Source organism: Eubalaena glacialis, chromosome 9, assembly GCF_028564815.1.
Source record: "Eubalaena glacialis isolate mEubGla1 chromosome 9, mEubGla1.1.hap2.+ XY, whole genome shotgun sequence".
NCBI classification, from domain to species: domain Eukaryota; kingdom Metazoa; phylum Chordata; class Mammalia; order Artiodactyla; family Balaenidae; genus Eubalaena; species Eubalaena glacialis.
The window spans coordinates 12248444-12275710 of NC_083724.1; the positions used below are offsets into that span (position 1 = coordinate 12248444).

General features: G+C 36.9%; 1 protein-coding gene across 4 annotated transcripts in view; it reads left to right on the forward strand.

The window, feature by feature from the left end:
• Window positions 1-27267, forward strand: part of DENND1A (DENN domain containing 1A) — a 542621-nt gene that overhangs the window by 148061 nt on the left and 367293 nt on the right. For all 4 annotated transcript variants that reach the window (XM_061199955.1, XM_061199952.1, XM_061199953.1 and 1 more), the window contains exon 4: window positions 20730-20779. In XM_061199955.1, coding sequence (XP_061055938.1) covers window positions 20730-20779 — 50 coding nt within the window. The remainder of the gene's footprint in view (window positions 1-20729; window positions 20780-27267) is intronic.

The following is a 27267-nucleotide window of genomic DNA, read 5'->3' on the forward strand; positions in this document are numbered from 1 at the left end:
TTCACCACAAAATATAGCACTTATTACTACACACACACACAACCCCCCCGCCCCCCCAGTTTTTCTCCCCATTCGCTTAAACTACTAGTGCTTGTTTTTACATATAGTGTATTTCCCATGTACCAGCACACTTGATCAGAGACGCTTGCTGCTGCTAGATGTTTTATTCTGTGTGTTCTTTGTACCTTACAGTAAAAGAATCTGTCACAAATTATTGTGGCTCACTGCTTTAGAAACTGAGAAAAAAGGGAGGTTAGATTGACATCTGTGACTGAATAATGATGACCAGCCTTTTGGCTCTCCTTGAGCCACAAAGCTAGCACTGCCTTTAGAGTGGAAAAAGAAGTAAGAAGAAAGGGGAGGGATAAAAGAGAGTTACAAATCTGTGGTCCCAGAGATGTATTACTGTTGGGCCAGTTGTCTGTGTGGTATGATAATCCATTTTGATCTTCTCTGTCTTAATTGTCTGCTAAAGACAAATGGGCAGTAAAAGTTCATCAGTTTCATCTTTTTGCTTCTCGTTTAGAAGCAGAATAAATGATCCATCACTACAGAAGTAGCCTTTCTTTCTGACACGGAAGTAATGCAGACCCAACACGTTTTATTAAAATGTTTTTCCCTCATTATTTCAGTCCTCTCAGCTCTGATAGATCTTACTGTTTCATAAAAAATGTAATCTGAAATGTAAATAAGGGTCTTGATACAGAAGGAAGAAGTAATGAGCAGCCTGAGCCACATTTTAGGACTCTTGATTGTAATTACTGACAAAGTGATTTCTCTGTGCCCCATTTTTTTTTTCTTCCTTAAGTTGTCTGTGACACCCTCAGACTGCAATGACATCTATGGTTTAAAACCATTAAACCACTGTAGCACTCAATATTTCATTTAAAATCTGGTAGGCCTGCTATCTTAAAACCTGAAAGTACAGGCTTTGTTAATTCCTGAAAGATATGCAATGCCTATGTTTTTTAAAAGAGAAAAACAAACAACAACAAAGGCAAAAGCAAGGTCTTTTCATAGTTCATATTATTTATTCATCTGCTTTTGTTTAATGTTTACCTAGTTTAAATACTAAAACATTAACATTGGTAGGATCCTGACTTGGAAAGGATCCTGCATTTAAAAAAAAAGAACGTCTAACAACTTACTTGTGAAATTTAAAAGATTGTATCTCTCATAAGCGTAATCCGAATTAGTCTAAATCATTTTTTTAAGGTTAAGATTACTAAATTACAGACACAATTTTCAAGTTACTTTGGGTTTGGTAGCTTAAACCAGATTCTTTTCATTCTCTTACTACAAGTTTAGATAATGTGGCTCTTAATAAAGCCTGTCTAATAGAAAATTTTTGTTAAAGAAGAACAGAATCACAATAATGTGTTTCTTTCATTTCTAGAAATGGTTTCTCAAAGATACCAACATGTCAATCTAGCATTAAAAATAAGAAAACAAAACATGAATATCTTTCCCTGCTAGAAACAGCCTTGTAATTAATTAAATGGATTTATAATTATTCTATTATGTTTACTGTATTCATTCATAATTATGGAAATAAATGGTAAAACTTTATTCATTGTGATTAGTGCAGTTTTAATGAATATTAATTGAATTAAAGGAGAAAAGGATAAATGAACGTGTTAGCGAATTATGGTCACCACTCTCATCAAAACCCCATCTTTGGCTTCAAAACATATGATTTTTCAGATTAAAAAAAGAGCCTTTAGTAACTATAACATGTAGTATGGGATAATTTAGAATAAAGATATAATAACATATCACAGAGATTTCCATAAATAGCCTTGTAATGTGTCAAGTACAATAGGCATTACACCTACCATTTAAAAATGCATTAGTTATATGATTTTCTTCTTGTACTAAAACATTAAGAATTAATAATTTGTTCTCACAATTGCACTTTTTATAGCCTGTTTGTTCTAAGAGTGGCGATTAGAGTTTGGTGTGCTAGAAGTTGCTTCTCCACTGTGCTCATCTATATTTTGATGAAATATAGCAAGTGTCTTAGAGCTCTTTAACTAGAGGTCTGAACATACCCACCCGTCCCTGTACATGTAGATCACTGTTTAGAGCTGCAGGTAATTTTTCTTTCCACTGGCACTGAAACAGAGGTTATAATGAAACCAACAGTCTTTATGCATTTATAGAAACTATAAAAATTTTATGGAAATCTTTATATAGAAACTAATAGTGTTTCTTGTATAAGCTCTATAAGCAATGTAGAAACATGGTACATTGGGAAAAATAAAAAGGTACCCTTTCTTTTATGGTTATATATGGTCTGTGTGATTTTTAAAATTTCACTATAGGCAGTTAAGCAAAGTGGAAAAACATGCATCACCCATATACTAAAAAGGAACAAAAATATGTTGCATAACTTAGGCTAATTGTGATGGAAATCGGCATTTCTGAGTTGCACGTAATTGCTTAAATATGGAGTTTTCATTTGTTCATGCTTCAGGTATGCTCTAAAAAAAACATTTAAACTCAGTTATTCACAGTGTAACCTATGTAAGTGGATTGAAAGATTCTGATTTGAAAGACAGCGGAGATAATATTTAATCAAGGCTCCCTACTTAAGTGTTGGTGATTGCCTCCTTCTTTTAGTGAGCAGCTGTGTATGGAAACTTCCAAGTTACTTTCTTCAAAATCTTGATAATCCAGAGACTAAACATTTCTATTCAAAACTTGTTCATGTCCTGATGCATTGAAAGAATACTATCTAATAGGAAAATTATAGATAAAATCCACAGCTCCTACATTTTTTTGTTACTGTGAAAGGAAGCTTCATTGCACCAACATTGTGTAATATGACGTACATGTACAATATTTACACAAAATGGAAAACATGATAAAATTTGATTTTCCCATTATTGTTAGGCAGAGAAACATAAGCAGTGGTGTACCTGGTCTGTATAAAATGTGACATTGATTCCACAAAGGTTCCACCAGTCTTTCTATAGTGACTTGTCTAAGCCATAGAATCTTCAAGTTGGAATTGAAAATTTGGGTTTGTGGGTTTTTGGGCCATGCATTCACCAAGCTCACAAAGAATGGAATTGGACCTGGGTGTATCCTGTTCCTCTTGGAAACTTTTGAGCTTTCTTTTTTTTCCCCATTCTTCTCCAAAGTAGGTGCTGTCATGCTTCCAGCCTACTCATGCAGTCCGTTCAGATTTGATCCACTTTAAATGGTGAAGTCAAGTTTGGTCCTGGAAACTTTTCATGACACCATATGACATGGAATAGAATTTGTCATTTCATTTGAATATTATCCAAAGGATTTACTTATATAAGGTTCAAATGGGTCACCATTTAAAATGGCTCCACAACCCAGCCCTAAAAAAGACTAACTTATAAGTGGCTAAACTTTCTGGGTTTTTTTCCCCCTCGTGTCTGTTTTTGGTGGCAGAAACTGTGTTGGAGACGAGATACGATTTAGTGCGTTAATTGCGTGAGAGATTAATAAGTGTAGTGTCTGCAGAGTATGAGCTGGATACCATACCAGGTAAAGATGAAGGAAGATATAGAAGATTTCATCTCCCCCTTGAAAAACCTTACTGTCTACTAGGCTACAAAGGTAACGCATGTTCAGGTTGTCTCAATAGCTTGTAGAACAATGGCAAGGCCAGAAATTGGGGATATCTCTTTGAAAACTAGGACCTTTGGGTAGTGATGCCACAATGTAATCACATTTCTGCAATTTCTTGTTTTTTTTGTTGTGAAGCCATAGAAGTTAGTAAGTTAGCAAGAGTGGTACAGAGAAACCCAAGTGGAAAGTCTTGGGGCTGCCTTTAAAGAAAATCATCTTTTAAGTCTGTTTTAGATGTGTGCTTTTCTAAAAGTCACTGTTGATTCATGGATATTTTTGAAACCTCTTGCTCAAAAAGGTCCGTTTCCATATTTCTTAGTAACTTGTCAGTCTGGGATTGTAGGTAGAAATGTAATTTTCTCATCCACAGATAGAAACTCTTAATTTCTTCAGACCCTAAAACCTGGGAGGTGACTGTTTAGTGTAATGGCAACAAAGCACCCTGCTGAAGCCGCTTTCTTCAAGTAGTGGGTCAGTATCCACAATTGCCACCAAATGCAGCCATTTTGAGGGACCACATTACAGATTCAAAGAGGTTCATTGATAGATTGCAGATGTATAAATGCATCCCAGATTAAATGTCTACTTCTTTTTATATGTTTAAAAGTGTCCCATTCTTGATGATTGGCTTGTTTAAATGTTTTTCAAGTTATAGGCTTATGAATGGGGAAAAATAATCCTAAAAAATAATCTATCACGGGTTGCCTCTTATTTCTCCCCGTGCTGTTACAAGTCAAATTTATCACCTTGGATGAACGCTTTTAAAGTGTTTGCTGAAGAAAAACCACTTTGTATATAATAGATGCTATTCTGTCATATCTATATCTTTCATTCCCCCCCCGCCCCCATTTTCAGAAAAGGGTGAATTTAAGAATGGGATGGGGTTGGACTGGCTTCTTAATGAAACTGTATTTCAAAACCTTAAACATTTAGCCAAACTCAGTTGAAAAAGTGATACATTTTCTGATTTAAGGCTCTTCTTTTGAGTTGAAGATTTCTTCCCAATTTGGTCACTTCCCAGCTGTTACAGTTATATAGAAGGAACCCATTAAAAAGACAAATTCTTTTTGAGCTATTCTTTCTGAAGGCATGCCAGGCTATACAGCTATGTTGTACTACTACTTACTTGGATCTGACTCTAGGAAATGGAAGTAGGCAATCCCTATTTATACATTCTTATTAGAAGTGTTCTCCTGGTTTTATTCTGGCTCCAAAAAAGCCCCGGTAAATTTTAGACATCTCTGACTACTACTGGATGGTCTTATTTCTGGTGAGTTACTCAGTGATGATAACTAAGTGGACTGTGGCTGCTTTTGAGAGCTGTAGTCTGAGTCTTAACTTTAACCTCATTTAATCAGTCGCTGTTGCTTGTTTGGATGGACCTGCAAGTCTGCAGTCATCAAGCCCTGTTCATTATCCCTCCTAAATTGCTCTCTAGTCTGTCCTAGTCTGCTGTTTCCCTCTGCATTCACACTCTCAGCTTCTCTCCTGTGGAGTTTTCCTAATGACCTGCAACCTAATGACCTTGTAATCACTACATTCTATAAGATGGCCAGAGATGTCTTTCTAAAACCTAAATCAAATCACACCATTTCTCTTAAGTCAAAACTCCTGATGGTTCCCTGGTGCCTTCAAGATCTACTACAAATTTCTTTACTTGGATTTAAGGCCCATCACAGTCTGTCCTTACCCCAACCTCCAGCCTGGTTTCCTACTACTTCCCTTCATAACCAGACATAGAATGTCTATTTCCCAGCATGATTAGCTCTCTCCCATCTCTATATTTTTGCCCAAGATGTTTTTTTTCTGTTTGTTTGTTTGTTTTTTTGTGTGTTGCTACTATTCATTTATTTATTTATTTTTCACATCTTTATTGGAGTATAAATGCTTTACAATGTTGTGTTAGTCATCACTAATCATTAGAGAAATGCAAATCAAAACCACAATGAGGTATCACCTCACACTGGTCAGAAAGGCCATCATCAAAAAATCGAGAAACAATAAATGCTGGAGAGGGTGTGGAGAAAAGGGGCCCCTCCTGCACTCTTGGTGGGAATGTAAATTGATACAACCACTATGGAGACCAGTGTGGAGGTTCCATAAAAAACTAAAAATAGAACTACCATATGACCCAGCAAGCTCAAGATGTTTTTATGGTTGAAATGCCTTCCTCAGTTCCCCCTCCCACCCAATATACTTCTTTTCAGCATTAAATGCCCTGCTTATATCACTTCCTCTGTGAAACTTGCCCTGACTGAATTAGTCACTCTATCCTCAGCACTTGGAGAGCACTTGGAGCATTGACTCCTTACATTGTATTGTTTATTTACTATGAACTCTTCAAGTACAGGAATGACTATAGTCAGTGTTACTGGCTCTTCTCAGCAGCTAGGATAAATTAGGGGCCAGTGAATAATTGTGAATATAAAGTATGTAATACACAGACACAATTGCTAAGGAGTTCAGATTCCAGAAAGGATAGTACAGAGCATGGCCTTTGGAGCCAGACTGGGTTTGAATCCCGGCTCTGTCATTCACTGGGGTTTACCTCTTTGGGGTTTCATTTTCTCACCTGTAAACTAGAGATAATCATAGTAAAGATATCATAGGATTCTTGTGAGGTTTAAGTGATTTTAAATGTGCAGAGTGCTCAGAATAATACCTGGCATTTAATAATAACCAATTATTATAGAGTGCCTATTGTTTTTAGGGGGTAGATTCAAGGTAGCAGGGTAGCCTGGTTTTGGTGCTTTTGTTTTGTCAGGTATTAGGATTATGTGTGATAAATTTGCCTCTAGAATTTCAGACTGATCCTAGGAAGAATTCTGAAAAATCTTTTCTTTCTAAGCCCACACTGTTCTACAGCAAAATTTAGAGAAGTCACAAAGGTAAGAGAAATTTGTCAAGTAAAGATGAGGAGATAACCAGAAACAGTTTCTGAATATTTATGTTCTAAAATGTACGGAAAATATGGAAACTCTTTAAATGGTGATGAAGGGATTTTAAATAACTAATTACTTTTATTTCTGTTGTGAAAGCTGTATTGAGACTTTCCATTTTCAAAACCTCAGAATTTAGTAATGGGTCCCACTGTCCTTGTAAATTAGCCTTTTTGGTTGCATGTAGTACTTTTTATTATTGTGTTAACTTTCATTTTAAAAATACTTATATGCAGTAGAGTTAAGATTCCTCTAGCTACGATAATTTCAAGCTGTCTAGCTTTGGTCAGTTTCAGATTTCAAATGTGATATAACATGGAGCCCAGACTTTGAACTATGTATGTATATGTCTGTATGTGTGTGTGGGTAGAAATGGAAAGGATAATTAAGATTGTTTTTAAATAAAATTGAGCTTACCAAAAATCATTTACTTTCATATCAACCTTGTGAAATATATAATATTGTTTCATATTGCTTTTATCCCTGGAATATTTTTATGTAATATTTTATACTTTTATTTATACAGTATTCTAAGTATTATTAAATATTAGATATTTATATAATATTTTAAATATCTAGTCTGCTTGTCTAGTAAATGCTGACCCAGCTCTCAAAAGTCAGCTCAAATGTCACCAGCTCTGAGGAGTCTTTTAATTTTATTTATTTATTTATTTGTTTGTTTGTTTATGGCTGTGTTGGGTCTTCGTTTCTGTGCGAGGGCTTTCTCTAGTTGCGGCAAGCGGGGGCCACTCTTCATCGCGGTGCGCGGGCCTCTCACTGTCGCGGCCTCTCTTGTTGCGGAACACAGGCTCCAGACGCGCAGGCTCAGCAATTGTGGCTCACGGGCCTAGTTGCTCCGTGGCATGTGGGATCTTCCCAGACCAGGGCTCGAACCCGTGTCCCCTGCATTGGCAGGCAGATTCTCAACCACTGCGCCACCAGGGAAGCCCTCTGAGGAGTCTTTGATATCCCCTGGGTAGACCTGACAGTGCCTGCCTTTTTTCCTTGACCATGCTTTCAGAAAACTTAAAACCCTTTATTACACATACTTGTTTATGTATCCTTTCTCTCTCCCAGGCAGAAAGTCAGGGATTCTTGCCTGCTACATGTCCACATCTGTAGGACCTGGTACTGTACATAGATGCTAATAGGCCAAATATTTGATATATAATAATAAACACCCAAATAGTGTTCACACTGTGACCTTTGGGCTCAGAATTTGAACAAAGTAGGACAAACCAAAACATACATTTATTAAATCTCACCTTGCCTAACAGAGAGGAATTTAAGATTCTTATATTTGAATATATTTCAAACATGATGCCTCGTTAGTAACATCTAGTTTTAGAAGTGTCAGCAGTAATTGATAAGAACATTATTTTTATTAGAGAACTCTTCCAACCTGCCAGATGCTTATCATTCCTAGAGATCTAAACCCCTGGTAAATTGAGAAATATTTTTGCATTTTTAAAATGTATCTGTTATAATAAACAGATTTAATGGCAGCTAAAATACTTTTCATTATTCACTTATTTCTTAACAAATATCATCCCCCCTAAAAATTTTAAGTGCCTTGTTTTGGGTATGTTTGGCCCAAAGAAAAGTAGAAGGCAAGTATCCCCATGTTATATGAGATTTGGCTTTGGAAATGTTACTTTGGGGAAAGGCTTTACTTTTTCAGCATCATTTTTTTCCATCTGTAAAACAAGGAAGTAATGCGGATTTTGTAGAATTTGTAGGAGAATTAGGCATGATGCGTACACAATACCTGAATTAGTCTAGTTTAATAAATGTTTTCTAATGTAGCGTGAGGAAAATGAAGCAAAGAGAAGATTTTGCTGTTTCCATGTAATTGTTGATGTCTAGTATTGCACTAAGCCCTAGAATGTAGATAACTCCTTAATGTGGATAAAGAGCCTGGAGTCAAGTGATAAAAACTAACTCTTCTAACACCACTCCCCAGTTTCCCATTACAAGGCAGATGGAACATCTATTTGTTCTTTCAGTACCCTTCAGACAAGCCATGGTTTTCCCTCTCTCTAAGACTAATGACCATAGCGTCCAATCCAGGACACTTGTGAGAGCAAAAGGGGGCACCATGATTACACAGAGATAATGAGCATAACCAGGATGTTCTGGGCAAGCTGGCACGTAACGTTACCCTAACCTAAGACCTTCTGATACAACAACAAAAATCTTTTACTCCACTGCTGCAATTGGAAAGCAAGGTGGGAAGAGCTTGAGCTCCCAGGAGAATGAAGTTGGGTTTGAATCTTAGCTTTTCCATCACTATCTATTTCCAATTAGGCAAGCTACTTCACCATTCTACCTGAAAGTAATTTTACTTGGCTTTCAAGGCCTCAGTTCATGTGTAAGAGGGTGATAATATCAACATCAGATTACTGGTAGGATCACTGAGTATATGTAAAGCTTCTAGCACAGGATGTGACACTTATTAACTGCTTTGTCAGTCTCCTTCCACTTGTCACTTAACCCCCTCCAGAGAGCAGATGACCATTGGTATTTGGGAAACAAAATACAGGCTGAAACAGAAGAAACTTAGGTAAATCAATTGGGTACCTTAAATTGTATACATAATTCTTAGCTTTTAAGTCATAAATGGTAAACCCTTGACAGGAATGACTAATATTACATTTATACAGACTTTAATAGTTTTCTCTATTCCTTTCATTTTCTACATCAAGAATAAATATTGATTCTCTGACAAACTCAGTTCTCCTTTGGTCCATGTGGTCTCACTGCTTTCCTATGAAGATTAAACAAGAAGACATGTAGACTGTTAGGTTCTGAAGAGAGATTTAAGCTGGTCCTATTCAAATCTATTACAGTTCCTATGTTGCTGTCTTCAACCACAACCCCTCTCCCTGCTGCCAGGGTTATTATTAAGGCTCCTGTGTGAGGCTCCTCTTCCATCTCAGTGGCCTGACAGGCATCCAGTTGTGTGTCTGTCCCTTCCTGTGGAAATGGAGGGTCTTGAGATCTATGGACAGTCTGATGATAGGAATGACGGCAATAGGAGTAGCATGGGAATTCAGGAGACAAGAGGAGCTCAGTGAGAATAGCTTCTGAATCCCCCTGGAATCTAGAAGACTTGGGAGTAGATAGAGGGGTTAGGAAATGACATTCAAGTGGGATGCAAAAGATTCAAACCCTCCTAGTGACTTCCAGTGCACAAGAATCAAGTCCAGACTCCTTAACATGCCCTCTAAGGCGCCACGTAATTTGGCCTCTGCCAACCTGTCTAACCCCATCTTCTGCCACTCTCTCCCTTGCCTCCTCTGATCCAACATGCCAGGCTTATTTTAATTCTTTGAATGTGCCAAGGGCTGTTGTTCAGTGGCCCTTGCTCATGCTGTTATTTATTTATTTATTTTTGGCCTTCCTCTCCCTATCCCTCTTGCAATCTTTGGCTGGTAAACACCTGCTCATTCCTCAAGTCTCAGCTCAAAATGTCGCTTCCTGAGATGCCTTTCTTGACCCTTCCATCTAAATTCAGGCCCCTGTCATTTTTTCTTAGAGCACTTTCTTCTGTTCTTTCACAGCTTCTGTCACAGTTCCAACAATGTATTAGCATATTCCTTTGCATAGCATCTGTCTTTCCAACTAGATCAAAAGCTCCGTGCAGACAGGGTCTTTAGCACGTTGTCTGGTACTAAATATATTATCTTGCCTAGGGAAATATATCAGTTTTCTTTTCTAAGATAACTTGGAAATATTCTTGATTTCTGGGGCTCCCTTGTCTCCTTTCTTGTTAATTGACACTTGGGAAGGTTTCTTCAGAGTTATTTTGAAATTCAACAACCACAGCAAATATTTGAATCAAAGTCACATGAGTGGATCATCTGTCCCCCAGCAAGTGTTAGTAGTGAGATTCTTTCTTGTTCTGATGGGGTTGAAAGGGATTAGCAGGCAGGAGCTTACCAAGACCTAGATGGTACGTCTGGATTTTCGACGTGTTGTGCTTGAAGTACCTATGGGACATGGGGCAGAACTGTCAAAAGACAGTTGGAACGGGCGCCTGGAGCTGGAGAGGTAGTTTATAAATGAAGATTTGAATTTGATTCATTTACACAGTGATGGTAATTGAAATTAAAGTATAAGTAGACTATGTTAATGGAGGAGGATACAGAGAGAGAAGAAGGAAGATAAATTCCTGGGAACACATATAAGGGAAAGGAGTTGGGGGGGTGGTAGAAATTGAGAAGTGAGAGAGGCAGGAAGAGGCCCTTCTGCATCTAACAGAATGTTGGGTGTACATATAACATATTTGAGTGAATATGGCGAGGAAAGCACCAGAAAAAGCTTTCTTCTCTTTTAATATTGCTTTTTAAAATATGGTAAACAATGGAATCACTTTGCTGTACAGCAGAAATTAACACAACATTGTAAATCAACTATACTTCAGTAAAATAAATTTTAAAAATATTATAAACAAAATAACTCTCAAATTGAAGAGCTCTTCGGAATCCGGAGAGCATGATTTATCTGTCAAGAAAACTCCTGGACCTAAACTGTAGTAGTGAACTGTTAATATAAGAAGGAATTGTTTCTCTGAAGAGTCCATGCCACAAAACAGCTGTGAATTCTGAGTAGTGGAAATATGTTTTCTTTTTAATTCTTTGTATTTTTTTGTATTTTAAGTAATTTTTCCAAAAGAGAGTATGTTTGTATGCAGTAGACATTTGGCCATTTAGCAATAATCATGTGTGAATTGTTGGATTGCCAGAGAACCAACATGATTGGCATTGGCATTTTACCTTTCAGGAATTTCTAAATTTGAGTTTTGGGGTGTTCGTGAGTTTGTTTGGGTAATGCTGTGTGACCAGCTCCTTGACACTCTAGATCAGAGGTTGGGGCTGGTTTTTTGTGGCCTTTGAGCTAAGATGATTTTTATCTTTTTTGAAGAGTTGGAAAAAAAAAAAACCCAGAAGAATCTGTGACAAAGACCATAAGTGGCCCACAAAGCCTAAAATACTTACTACCTGACCCTTTATAGAAAAAGTTTGCTGAGTCTTTCTTTAGTTTGTAAGTTGTATATGAAATAAACCAAAAATTTCATAAGAAAACCTCAAATGATGACTGCAGTTCCAGAATGTCTTACATGTCTTAAGGCTTTTCTTTTAAATAGTGACTTAGCTGTTAAATTATGAGAGCACATTTTCTTTGGTGATATATGAACTTGATTGATTGAAGACTGCCTTATGTGACTTGACAGTATGGTCAGAGGCCTTCTGTACTGTATGGTTTATCATAGAATAGTTCTGGAAAATGTTTAAACCTATTTCGGTTGTGCTTAGTTTATCCCAGGCAGCCTCAGGTAAACACTAGCATTGACGTGTTGGAGCACGATATGTAAAGTGAAATAAAACATATATGTGGAATTGAATTATTTTCTTTGTATTTTGCTGGCCCTCTGAAGAGACATTTTCTAGTTGCAAAAGAGTAAAATCTTTGAGTATTAGATTTTAGAAAACTATTTGAATTGTATACTTTTTTATATCAATAGTGTTTCATATCACTTGCCTTCTGTCTTTGTAATGAGATGTCGTCGATCTGTTCTGTTCTGAGTATAAATTTCCTCAGTTCTTGAATCCTCCTGATATTGTTCCATCAGAATTTGCAAGTTGTGGGAAATAAAAGTTGATTATGAAACAGTTCTGTAATTGGAAATGACTGTGTACCAAGGCCCTGTCTAATCAATTGCTAAATAATTCCCTCTCAAAAGCGGATTTGATATTTACATTTTGATTTTCATATTCTGCTCACAGTGTTTGTTGACAGTGTCTGACATCCCCTGCCACTGGATAAATAAAGCCTGTTATTTCCTTTTTAACATTTTAGGTGATTACTCTCATACAAGAGCTAAGAAGCAGAAGGTTAAGTATATTATCAAACTATCATTCTGTCTATTTGAAGAAGCTGGGAATCTTGATTAATATGCCTTGTTAACTGATGATTTCAGTTCCATACTGGTAGTGCTAGAATAATTTGTATAAACCAAGCAGTACAGATTCCTTATTTTAGCACTAAGACTTACAAAGGCTTCTTTTAGCAGCCTTTAATTTTGTACCTTTGTATGTGACATAGCCTGTGGCTGTGATAGCTACTGTGAATCTCCAGTTGTTTGGGGATGAAAGGAGGAGGCAGCTGGAAACTCGGTAGCTGCATCTAGCTGTCTACCTAGAGAAGGCCTTGATTTCAAGTTTATCTAAACAAGCTCGACTAATCCCAACTATCTAGGGGGATCCACTGTCAAAACAAGCAGCGTGGCCCTGAGGCAAACACAGCTATACAGAAATGAAGGCTGGGGCTTCCAATACTCCGATGACTGCATACTGGAGGCTTTTTTCCCCCCTGAAAGAGGGTAAGAGAGGTAGAATTTGCATAATGCCTTTTCATTGGAAACTTTTGGAAGGCTGACAGACCTCCAGCTTATAGATCTGTAGCCACAATACATAGTCTATAGGAGAATCCTTGAATGACCTAACCATATTGAAAGAAAATATAAAAGCGTCCAAGTATAGCCAAGTGAGAGAGGAAAAGAGGCTGATGCATTGTCTAACATCTGCTGTACTTCTCGTTAGTTTTGTTCTTTGCTATTCTGTGTGGACTTTGGAGAAGCCTAAGACAGCCTAACATGAATCCTATAATCTTCCTTCTGAATATTTATGTAGCGTGCCAGCTTCTAAGCTGTCCTTTGCGTTTTCCTACTTCCCCCTCATTTTCATGCTCTCAAATGAGGCCAACATTTCAAAAGCTAAATAAATGTTTGTGAATGTTTATAAAAGATTTGCATAAATTTGTCCTTGTCTGACAAAGATCACTTTTTTCTTATGCCAGTTCTGAAAAAATATTTTTTAAGGTTTTGGTGCTTGTCTTGACAACAAAGTCCTGCATCCCAGAACAATGATTGCTGATTAAGTGGGTATGCAATTGTGATTGAATAGGCTTTCAAGATACTGGGTAAAAAGGCCTATCATCTGAAGGCTGAATTATAGAATTTAGAAAATGTTATCAGAAGTACACATTTAAATCTGTTTTTTTGGTACCATATCATTAGGTTAGACAAAGGGTTCTTACAAGTTAAAGTATAACTACCCATGGTTTTAAAAATCCACTGTATAAAATTTAATAGTTAGAATGTTTCAGTAACTCAGAATATCACTTTTCTTTCCTATGGTTGCACATATTTAAAAATAACTGTTAGACCTTTAGGGGCTTTTGGGAAACTGTAAGGCTACCAGTTGTACGTGTTAGTATGGTTATTGGGATGGTAATCAGAGGAAATATACCAGGCAGTCCTTTAAGATATCTGAATGTACAATCATACCTTGAGAAAATATAAACTACATGGAATATGTGTTAAGGCTTAATTATAGGACACACACACACACACACACACACACATACATATGCACAGAGCCCAGATACTCATGCCGCCGATGTGTTTGCTGAATTCATTTATTTTTAAAAATTAGAATGGATTTTGTGGGGTGGCAAGGGATGTTGTGGGTAGAGGTGCTAATTTAGTTCAGAGATATTCGAAGATTGGCAGGAGAGAGAGGTAACAGCCAGTTCTGTTAGTCCTTTGGTTGTATTGGTTTAGAGGTTTAAGTTGTCATTAAGGCACAAACTAGAGCCACTTCTCTGACACAGTTTTTATCACATCTGCTAGGCTTGTGTCCCAAGAGGAGACGTGGAGAGCAGTGAATTCAGCATGGGCCCATTATCGACTGCTTTTTCGCGTGTTGTAAAAGGAGTGAGACCTCAGGGAGGCTTGGAGCCTCCTCCCGTGTAATGTCCAAGTCAGATTTGAAGGACTGGTGGCAGGAAAGCTTTGGCCTTGGGGTGTGAATTCTAAGAAATAGAAGCACAATTAAGTTTAAAAAATTCAAGGACTTTGAGCTTGATAATGAAAGATTTTTTCTAGACAAATGTAAGTAAAAAAGTTGCCCATCTGTGCACATTTTTGTGTGCATTTAAAATATTTAAAAGCTGACAGGTTTTAATATGCTTATAAAATAGTATTTCTATTAGTGCTCTTTTTTTTTTTTTTTTAAATAGTATCTTCCTGAGGGCAAGTTGCTTCTTCAGTGAAATCATGTTTGCAGTTTCACTGTTGGGACTCTATTCCTTTGGTATGTGCTGACTTGTGTGTCCCCCACCAACCATTCCTCCCCCCCGCCCCCGCATTTTCCCCAACCTTTCTTTCTTTTAGATAAATTCATAACATAAATGTTCAGATAATAGGATTTCAAATGTCTAAGGAAATGAACAAAGCAAAATATTGTAGAGTAATACTATTAAGTGCAAGGAATTATATTACCGATACCACTGAATGCTAATTGCAAGAGATTCAAACCAAATCGTTTATTCATTTTGGAAGTATTTGAAACAGTATCACAAAGTTTATTGGTGTTTAACATTGACCTTATAAATATAGCTCTCTCATTTTCAAACCTTTTGCTGTAAGGTTTAAAGTTAATAAAATGAAATCAGAGAATATAGGATGTTATATAATATCGTAATTTGGGGACAACTTTAAGTAATTTTTGAAGAAAGGGAAGGATACAAAAGGATAAAGTGATTGTGTTAAATTAAAAAAATTTTTTTATAAGATTCAGTATTTTTACTTTAGACTTCAAAGGTCATGAAGATTTACACTTAAAAGTAGTTCTAGAGGTGGCTCTTCTACTGTTGTAAGCATTCCACCTATATACTTAGTGTCCTTGATAACTTAGATATAAAGTTTACATGATACATGGTATAGAAAATGGTGAATTTCTATATCTTATTGTAATTTAATTTTTGAATTACAACATTGACTATGCATATTAGATATTACACAAGTTAGCATAATGATAACATATGCATGACTCAAAATTAAAGTTTATAAAAAGTGAACTGAGAGCAAATATTGAAGTATACCAAAGAAAAGAAGCAGACTCTGTAGCATTTGAGCAGCGTTGTTAGAAATTTGACCCGGCTTTTATGTTCGGGTGTTGAAAGGCCTTTCTGTAAATTCCCTTATTCAAAGCCTTTTCTCACTGGAAAAAAAAAAATAAAAGTTTGGTTATACCTATAGTATGGATCTTGGGTTTAATTTGACATTTATAGGGAAGGAGAAAAATTGTATTTCCTGTTTTCATATTTAGGAAATTTCTGATCAACATTGTTGAACTTGGTGCTAATTAAGCTTCTGAGAACTTCTTACCATTCTGTTTTACTCTTCTTAATCATAAGCATTAAAACCTCTGTTAGCTTTCACTTGGAGTCCCTGGTTTTAACTTGAAATGGCTTAAGGTAGAAATTTTGTTAGCTTTTTTTGTATGTTTGGATTTTGTGTGTGTTCTGTTTTTAACTTTCAGCTTGAGTTTTGAGATCATCAATCAAAGCCTTTTCTTTCAAGTCAGTTGCACTGATCTCACTTGCAGGACTTAGAGGGTCAGCATTTACCTCATGCTATTAAAAATTTTTTTTAAACATAGAAATAGAGTATTTTAGGAATTTGGGCTCCACTGATCTTTTCATCACACATCTACATTCTGAAATGAACAAATAAATTAGATATGAGAGACTCAGGAAATGCTCTCCTACTGTCTTCCTGCTTCTTCCTCCTTCACTCCTTTTTGGACAAAGGTGAATTATTGACCGCTATACCAGCAATCTCCAAAGAGGGTGATTGTAGCTTTACATATTTTAAAATACATTAATTTATTCAAGCAGTCTCTTTGCTCTATTTAAATGTTTTCCTGCACACATTTTCTTTTTCCTTTTGAACTACTGAGAACGTGCCTCGTCTCCCAACATTCTGTAACCCCAGTGGACCTTATAATCAGCCTGCACTTTTGTCTTTCAGATGGCATTTATTTGTGGGGTGCGTATGTCTGTGTTTGACTGTCATTTGTTTTCATCTGCCAAATACAACTAATTTTTGTTTGTGGGTTTCAATGAAGTAATGAAAACAAAGTATTTGACATCTGAACTGATGGCTGTTGCAGGATCTCATACACCTTCCCACCCCGCACTCCAAATTCAGGGGGAATTGGTTTAGCCTCTCATTATTAATAAGCCTTGTTAACTACATCAAATTTAGTCTTCGAAGTTTTGCCTCCAGATAGGATTCTATTATGGATAATATTATAAATGTAAAATTTTACCAGGTTTTTAAGGGACTAGCTCGGTTTCATCAGAACATAATCGACTTTGTCCAGATTGGAATAAGTTCCCTTGATGGGCCTTCTGACTGCATGAGAATTCAAATTGGGTGAAATGAATCCAAAGAAGACTGAGATGAATCTTGAATTCATTTCTGATTTTCACTTGCAAATGAATCCAGTGTTAGGGTTGTTGATTTCATATTTTGGTTCACACTCTGAGATTTGGTATCTCCTTGTGGGCAGAGCTTTGTAGATGTTGTTGCTTTTCTACTGCATTGTGCGATCTGCTGCTTAATATACCCATAACTGAAAGGTTAGTGCAACTGCCTGCCCTCCACGCTCCCCCCCTGCCCCTTCTGCTCTTACTTATTCCCACATGAAGTATTGTATATTGTGTTGGGAAGAAAAGCCCTTTTGGAAATTGCCTATTTCATAAATTGTCTGGTGACACAAAGGGGTTGAATGCTGTATTCTTGTCTCATTTATTCTGAAAACTTTGCTACTGAACTCACCTTAATCAATGAGCTCAGTGTTGTCTCCAATAAGTTATGTGTTGGATATATTGATTGGGAGGGATTTTAGAAAACCCGTCTGGGGTTTATAATGTCAGCAGTGTTTTGATTATGAAAAGAGTTGGAACCTGGGGACATGGAACCAGGTGGCAAATGTCCTAAAGCCAGTGGTGACATGGTGGACTGGTTCCCTCCTGGGATCTAGTTCATGCCCTGCACTTTGACTGTGGTGACTGGCTACTATAGATGCACTTTTTGCTCATTAAAATGTTAAAAAATCAAACTGTACATAAAAAGATTTGTGAAAATATAAACTTGGGAATTGATCTGGAGAGCTGGCACAATCTTCCCCACCCACTGCCTTAGCAACGAGGTCATTTACATTTCATCAGCTGTATTGCATCTCCAAGATCCGATTTATGATTTACGTGGCATCTCCAAGATCCGATTTATGATTTACGTGGCCGTTGAGGTTGTACTGAGGCTGGTTGTCTGAAAGAGCTTGTGTAGGCAAGGGAGGGAGGGAGGGAGAAAGAGAGAGAGAGGAGAGAGAGAGAGAGAGAGAGAAGAAAACAGGAGAATTACTTTCTACAAAGAAAGTTCCCTAGCCAAAGACACAGGTTCAAGAGAGAAAAATGGGTTGGTAACTGGCTAGTGACTGTTTTCCCAGTAAAGTTAATATTGAAAGACTGTGGGACACTCTGCTATAAGCATGATGCTCAAAATATGTTTAAATCAGGGTTTTAAAGTCCCCTCTCTCAGAGAGTGGTACTTTTCATATTGAAGTAATTGTGTTTTTCTTTGGAAAGAGAGGATAAGGTAGTTAGTTACCTGTTCATGTATAGGGAAAACATCAGTATTAAGAAAAATTGGTTTATTTCAGCAGTTTTTATTTACAGGAAACATTACTTGTTTTCCCCTCCCTGTTCCTGTCCTCCCCTTCCCAAACTGAGAAGTTTGATTTTTCAGTTCTGATTGAGATAATGTGTGAATTTGCCTAACACAGAGCAATGCTCATTTTTGTTTTCTCCTCTGACAGCACACTACCGTGCTGTTTGACTTAAATTGGAATATCAAACTCTTGTAATATCACAAACATGAAGAAACATATTGTAATGCACAAACATGTGCCTACATTTGCCGATGTTCCCTTCCCTCCTCCCCTCCCCCTGCCCCATTGCTTAATTAGACTTATCACTGCTTTCTTGGGTAAAAAGGAAAGCTCTTGGGAGGTGGGTTATACTCAGCCTACATTGGGTATTTTGATATTTGTTCTAATATTATCTGACAGACAAGTTCATGGTTCCTTATTACTCTTGACATTAGAAAGTGGTAAGTAGTTTCTGTATTGTAGTGAGTAATAAGTTGGGCATATTAGATTTCTCTGACTCTGCTGTAGCCATGGGGGTCCTTTCTTTCAAAAATCTTGAGGGCTTTTGTCAGCTCAACTCCAGCATAGAGTAGAGGAGTACGTCTGCATCTGTAACTTTTGAAGGGTAAAGGATAAATGTCTTTGTAGCTGGTGTTCGCAATGAGTGAGCACTGGGGACTGAGTTTTAAAGAATGCTTGGTACATAAACTAAAGTCAAGCAATGCTTTGTGGTATTTGAAACTTGATGTGAAAGGAATTTGTAAGGAATTTTTTTTGTGTGTAAATCCTAAGAGTTTTGTTTATGGGGGTTATAATATATTTTATAATTAAAACTGCAGACATTAAAATGAATGTGTTGTATGATCTCTTTGCCAATATTTGCCTGATAATAACATTATGCATTGAAAAATTGCTATTGTTCTTCTGATTCCCCATTACCTATTGCAATTTATTTTACTATGAGTTTTAAAACAGTATGTGTATGGTCTTATGAATATGCCACATTATGAAATTAACTAATGTATCAATAATGCCTCAGGATATGCTAAAGTATTCGTACCCACCCTTTTTCATTTTTCACTTTTCTATTCCTTTACTGTATCATGACATGCCTTAACAGTGCTGTGATATACATCCAGCCCAAAATGATATTAAAAAAATAGGATATGCTCAATTGAATTATGTAGGCAGAACATGCTCTGGCAGAGAAAGTCAATGTGCTTTCTGCTTCATTGAGTGGGTTATTAGATTGATGTGGTTTATTTCTTGAGTGATAGAACTGGTTTTAAAAATAAATGAAGCGAGAAGCATCAATTCAGTTAGCATTGATAATTCATTATTATTGGTTAGAAAAGTGCTACATTTGTAAACTGATCTTTAATTTATCACTTGGATTAGGATTTGCTATGGGCAGGTTTGTTTTAATTTGAACCAGCTTCTCAATGACTGAAAAATGTGTTCTTCATTTTGTCTTGAAGTTGGATTTTAAATAAGCAAATTAAATAAGCAAAAGTTAAAAAGCAAATCAAATGCATGAAAGGAATACTTTTTTAAAATTTATAACATTGGTCTATGAACTTATGATAAGCACCAACTGTGGTCTGTCCAAGTCTGCAGTTAAAATTAAGTCAAGTTAGAGGAAATTCTATGAAGGAAGTAATGATTAATTACTTGGGTCTGTGTGTTGCTGTTTGTATATATTCTGTGTACGTGAAATGTATCTATTGGGAAAAGTCACACACCACTGTATGTTATGTCTCACATAGTATTCTTAATGTTAGAAGTTTCTCTTTTATGAATAAGTCTTTGAAATGTCACTCTGGGTTTTTTTTTGTACCCTTTTTGTATACTTCCCCTGAGTAATGTGCTTGGTTTTATGTACCTACATATTTGTAAAAAGACATTTAAACTGGTAGTTTGCTTTGGATTTTTATAAATTACAAGCAGGTAAGTGTGTTCCATTTTGATAATGACGTTTAATGATAATGACTAAAAATACTGCACACTTAAAATTGTTATTGTTTGATTACAAAATAAATTCATGCCAGAAATGGCAACTTCTTTATAAATTAAGTAAATAAAGTTTTAAACTCTAAAAAAATGTAGTTGACAGTGTTCGGGGACAATTATCTTCCAGTTGGTTTTCTATTTTGCTTGTGATTTGGCCTATTGATGTTGGGAAGCGTTGTCTAATCCTGGCCCCCTCTGTTCCTAGGTAACAGGCAAAAGCGGTGCCAGCAACAGCGGCCCTGCCAGGCCAAACCCATGTGGCTCGGTGTTATTCACTCTGATCCATATGGTCAGGCTGGAGATGGTCCCTGGAGGAGTGTTAACACTCAGCAACCCACCCGCCTCCCTCCCTTCAGAGCTTTCCTGCACGGCTCCTGCTGCTTGCCCATGTGTGATTCTTGATTAATTTTTCATTTTTAATGAAGTTTGATCATGTTTATTATTTCTCATGATTGACTGCCTGGTACTCCTCCCATGTAATTGATAAAGCCCATATTTCTTCATCTGTCTCCTCTTTCTTTAGGGTAAAGTTGCTAGGTTGTGTGCCATGGTTAATGTTAGATTTATTGGTCCCATTAGATGTATAAATTATCTCTCTTTCTCTCCACAGGAAGTTCTACAGACTTTGACCAAGTTTTGTTTCCCCTTCTATGTGGACAGGTAGTGTCAGATTTTCAAACTTTACTAGAAAAGAAAGTGTCAATAAACCTGCTATGGAAAATAAAAACCATACCATTCTTAACATTCTGTCTGTTTAACCATGATTTAAAACACCTATGTTCCAAGGAGAGTTGCAGTATTCTCCTTTCCTGGGGATTTTATTGACACTGTCAAAAAGTTTAAAGCCTAGAGCTTTGCATTGATTAGTTTGTGAGATATATTTTGCATGACATTAAATTTTTTATTTTGGTTATCAGACTCAAACCATGATTAAGAATGGTTGGTATTTAATCCAGTGCTATTTAATTTTTATTAAAATAGGAATATATTTGACTTAAGCAAGTAGTATTACATAACTCCATGGCCTTATGAGTATTATATAGACTTTGTTTTTCTTAGACTTCAACTTAAAATTTAAATCAGCATAGGCCCAACTTGTTTAAAGGTGTTCAGCTATTTAAAAAGCACATTGCCAAATAGTGTCTTGCATTTTGTTTAGGTGTCTAAGAATGGTATCTCTGGGGAAATAAGCATTTTCAGTAGATTTCTAGACTAAAAAATAAAAATCATCTAAACATTTCCTTAGCACTTGCATTATGATTAACTGTTTCTTGAAGTGATACGAATATCAGAACTTGAAGATAATTAGTCTGAGGGTCTTTTTTTGTTTTTTTATTTTTAAATAAGCCAATAGCTTATTTTTAAATAGCTTATTTTTTAAAACAATTTTAGAAGAGCTTTTTTAACTTATAAAACTATAATTTACTAATAATGCTAATGAAATGACAAAACAGTCATCTTAATCTTATTTTCAAGGAAGGTCTATTGTATTTTTCATTACAGTTTAAGCATTGTTTTTGCAATCATTTATTTTTTCACTTGATTGCTACCTATTCGTAATGTTGTCTTCATGGAAAATTGAACTATTAGACTGTATAAATGTTAAGTTCCACTTTTAGCGACAGAGGTTTTAGAAAATATCATTATAAATAATAAGTGCCATAATCTGTTCCAAGAAAGCTATGCAATGTGCCCATCTTCAGGAAGGTTCTATCATATATTTTAGTATACCCGGACGAGGCAGGCCTGAAAGAGTTTAGTGATTTAGAGTGCATGTGGGTAGTATACTGTTTGGATCTTTTCTACACTTTGTAGTAGCAGTGTCCTGGTTTATTTGGCATAAACCTAAAAATGGTGTGAGATGAGAACTGGTAGCCAAAGGAGTTTAAAAGAATACTAAAAAGCAAAGGAGTACTAAAAAGCAGCTTTGGAATGTTGCCAGCCACTTATAATCACTGTTTTCTGTGGTTCTAACATGTTATTTTTTAAAGCCAATCAACCATTGTAGTATTTCCAGACTCGGGCCTTTTAAAATCCTGGTACCAGGGCTGTTTTAGTAGCAGGTTGATGCTCAAAACAGAATAGCCTTAATTTTAAGAGGGTCAGCCTTTGTAATGAGAGTCTTCTTGTCTCTTCTTTATCCTATTCCTTCTAAAAATAGCAAGGAAGTAGGGTTTTGTTTAGAGACGTTTAATGCAAACTTCACATTTATATGTATGAATTAGTGATGCATGAAATCTCCTCCAGTTGCTTATAAAATGTATTACAAATTATGGCAAGGGCATATTTATACAAATAAATAAAGCTGAAATGTTTTTAAAATGTGGCTAGGTATTTAACAAAGAAAGATAAGAATATATTTTTACATGACTCCTTCATGAGAGTGGTGATCTGTTTTGGATAGGTATTCCTTAATTGACTTTATAAACTAGTATTAGAAGAAATAAGCAATGAGATTAAATCCCTCCCAACACACACACACACACACACACACACACACACACACACACACACACACACACACACCCCTCCCTATCTCATGCCACACACACATCTTTACTTACCTACCTGTCTGAGTGATTACATTCTGAAATGGAAGAAAAACAGAGTCCTTAAGTTATAGTGCTAAAATCTGTTTTGTCACCAGTAACGGCTGATGTCTTTATTTTGTTAGAAAAACATCTTTCTTCTAAAACGCTTCTCTCCAAATTACCTTCCCCTAATCGTGTTCCTCATTTTTTTTTCACAAAACAATTTGGGACAGAAATGTCTCTTTATGGATAAATTTTAATCTTTACTGTATACAATGGTTCTTTCTTACATTGTATTGTATTATGCACCCTGTAGGCATTGATAACTTTTATTGATACAAAAAAATCACTTTAGTTGGGGGACTATATTTTTTCTCTTCTGTTGCCCCACTTCTAACTGTGGCATACTTCACTGCAGAAGAGATAATAATAATTAAGTTTGTTTACAAAAAATACAAAGGTTCTAATGTCACTGTTTTTTATTAGCTCGCAGTTAGCACTGTCAAATAGATATGCCCAGATTCCGAGGCCCACAAAGCCCCCCAGAGGTATTTATGATGTTGTTTGACTTAGAAAATATGTCGGCATGCGAGATGAGTAATGCCCCGGGTGATTACGTTCAAAAAAGAAAGCTACCTAATCTTTTCAGTATCTGTGCTTTTCTACCTCAAGGAACAGTAAATACAACTTTCTGACATTTCTAGTCTATATCAAGAGTGGGATTTTCACAGTCGTCATCAAATCACCCATTAACATTGACATCTTGCTGTCTCTTCTGTTGTTTTAAGGTTTTTCTTTCTGAAACTAGGACTTATGAAAAATAATAATGCTGGTAGCTCTTCAAAAGAAAGTGCTTTCTCATGTGTTATCTCATTTTATTCTCCTGTCATAAAAGATGAGAACAAGTGCTGTTATCGTCATTGGAAGAAATCTAAGCTGTAGAGAAATTGTGACTTGCCCAAGGTCCGCTTAGGCTGCTAGCACAGTCTAGACATCCATCTCCCAAATGAGTACATTTCTCAGTAGACCACCTTGTGGGAAGACTAGTCACCAAATAGAGGGAGGTAAAGAAGGAAATTAGTATTTCAGTTCTTAATTGATTCTAGTCAACATGCTGGACATTTTTACAGTAATACCTCATTTATTCTTCCCAGCAACTCTAGGAGATAGGTGGTGCTGGTATCTTTTTTACAAAAGAGCAAAGGAAGGTTCAGAATGTGTAGCATTATGTTGGGTGGTATGGAAATTGTATCAGACTTGGAGCTCTGCTGTCCATGCGTTTCTCAGTCTAGTCCAGAATGTATTGTAAAGGCACAGTAAACAATATCTATCCAAAAGGATAATGAGGTTGGGAAAGACTGAGATGGTCAGAGAAAACATCATATAGTGGGTGAGGCTTGTGTTGAGACTGCAAGGACAGCAAGAAGGGGGTAAGTGGAAGGGAGAGCCCAACACCCCACATGCGCTGAAGAGCAAGGTAGAGGAGAAACCGCGAATGAGCCTAGAGATCTAGAGGTCATTTGGCCAGAGCAGATGGAACCTCCTGCTGAGAGGGTACTGTGTGCCTGAGAGCTTGCGCTCTGACTACAGGAGGCCTTGAAAATGTGTGGGAATGAGACCACAGGATTTTAAAGCTGAAATTCATCTGGCTGAAGCATCCCATTTTACAGAAGGGAAAGTAAGATCCATAGAGGCGAAATGACTTCCTTATGTCACAGCTATGTAATTACAGAGCTGGGGGGTGGGGGGACGGATAATCTTATTCCCAAGCCAGAGTTATTTCTACCGTACCCTGTACTTGAAGCACTTGGTGGAAAGGAGCAGTGAAATGACAGTTCTGAGATCCCTGTGTCACTCTCAAAAAGTTTTTCTTATTGATGAAAGCAGTCTCTTCAAAAAAATAAAAAAGATTTGAATGCCATTTCATATTGTGGTGCTACTTACTTGCTCTTGATAGCTGGCAACCTGCTTCAGTTAGTCAAAGCACTCAAGAGACTCACTGGATGATGGAAAAGCTATTCTTCTCCATGTTTGTGCTTATCTTCTTTCAGAACCCAGAAAACCAGCTACGATTCAGTTGTCCTATTAATTATACTAGTACACACAAGTGACATGAGCATGAAGTGAAATGACATCTTTTCAAGGGCAGAGGCGTAGTTTAATGATTTAGGATGTAATCACAGGTGCAAATGTGGTTCAAATGCTATTTACCATTTTATTATGTATCTGTTATGTGCCACGCATTGTGTTGTGTTCTTTTCCTGCATCAAAATCTTACACATTTGCAAGGTTGCCATTATCATAATGCCACATATGAGGAAACAGAGGCTCAGATAGGTTCGCTAATGTGCCCAAGGTCCCACCATTGGTAAGTGGCGGAGCTGCTGTGGGAACCCACGTTTGTCTGACTTCCAGTTCCATCATACTTGTTCTATATCATACTGCCGTTGTTAGATCCATCACACCGCAAAGAAAGTCACCAAGCAAACTCTTAACACTTATTTCAAAGGCAATATGTAGTTATTGTAAAAAAGTAGAAAATTCAGATAACTGAAGACAATGAAACCCATTTTTATTCAGATTATTGAAAGAAAATGAAACTAAGGCGCATGATTAGTGCATCAGTGTGTGTCTGCCCAGACCTCTCCTCTCGCTTCCACTTCTATACATTCATCCTGCTGTGCTTTTCAAAACTGAATCCATTTGGCCACTTGCATCCCTTGTTTTCTACCCTTGGTTTAGTCCCTTGGTTTAGCATAAGCTCTTGGTTAAGCTGTGCCCCATGGTCATTTTCTGTAGCATTTGAGAACGATGAAGCAATTGGGCTTTAGTGGACAAAGCATCGAGGGTATCAACCAGGAGACCTAGGTTACAGTTTTGGTTCTGCCGTTGACTTGCTCTGTGCCGTGAGGCAAGTGGCCTCTCCCATGAGTACCTTAGTTTCTTCATGGATGAAATGAGGGAATTGAACTAGATCTCTGCTGTTCCTTCTAGTTTTGATTCTTTGTTTTGTTTTGATACTTTTTCATTCTCCAGTTATGATTCATTTTTACATTGTCAGGCTCATGTAGATAAGGGAGTGGAGGGATCTCTGTTCTTAGAATTATCCAGTGAGTTTCTCGAGCAGAGTGTGTGACATACTCTTGGTCCCCAGGCATTTTGGGTCAATGCCATTTTTGCCACTTGGATCTTTGAGCAGGGAATGTGAAAAACTCGAGTCTTAGGCAGATGAAAGTTGTGTTTATGGAAAGAAACTTTGAGGCTTATGTAACTAAAGGTTGGGAGATGTGGTAGTTTGATAAAACTTGATTCCTGCCTGATGTCTCATATACAGTGAAGGAAAGGCGAAGCAGCTCTTATGGATGCCTTGCAGTGGATGGCCCAACAGGTAATTGCCAGGAAGCTGTAATAAACAGAACAGCAAAATATTTCTATTCCATCTCTCAAATTTTATAATTTCATAACAATAGTAATTATTTTCATTGTGTACCTATTAGATGCCAGTTACTTTGTATACATTATTTCTAATCCTCAAAACCACTTTGCAAGGTAAGTATTATTCCCATTTTAGAGATGAGGCTCAGAGAGGTGCAGTAACTTGCCTGTGCTCACATCCGTAGTGAGTGGCATATCTGGGATTCTAATCCAAAGTCCACACCTTACTGTTTCATCTTCTTTCTCCTGCATCATAAGTCTCTGCCTCTATTGAATCATTCCCAACAGCTTAAAAACAAGCTCTGGTATTCCTCCATCCTAAAAATAATACCCATCTTTGACTCTTCATTCCCATTCAATTACTGCTTAATTCTCCACTTCTTGGAAGAGTTACCTACACATTTTAATTTATTACTCAGCCCTCTTCAGCTTCATTCTCCTAGAGCTTTTCTTATCAAGACTGTCTAAAACCTCCATGTTGCTCAATTCAATCGACACTTTTTTCTCTTATCTTGATGCCTGTGGATTTGGTCGACCACTCCCTCCTGCTTGTTCTGCCTGGTGGTTCTTCTTTTCTTCTTTGATGGTCTCTTCTCTACCCATCCTCTAAATTGGTATTTCTGTAACTTAGTCCTGGATCCTCTTCTGTTTCTCTCAATTCTCTTCCTAAGTGATGTTATCCTTTACCATGGTGTTAAATACCATCTTTGTATAGATGATTTCCAAATTTATAGCTCCAGCCCAAACTTTTCCCCTGATTTCCTACGTAGTATGTTCAGCTATGTACTGGACATTTCTATTTACAGGTTTCTTAGACTTAACATGTCCCAAATAAAACTCTTGGAACTCTTCCCAAACACGTTAGACTTTCCTACCATTAAATGGTAATATGCTGCCTTTTTACTCCATCTCAGTCCATCTGCTGGCTCTAACTTGGATCTGTCCACCTGATCCATTTTCACTCTCACTACAAGAGTTAAGCCACCATCCAGTCTCACCTGGACTATTGCTCTAGCCTCCTGACTGTTTCCTCTGTTTCTACTTTTGCCTTCTTCCAAACTGTTCTCCACGTAAGAGTCAGATAAAAATTTTAGAACTGTAGACCAGACTGTTATTCTCTTGATTAAAATCATTCAATACCTTTCCATTGCCCTTATTATTCAATCAATCAGCCAATCCTAA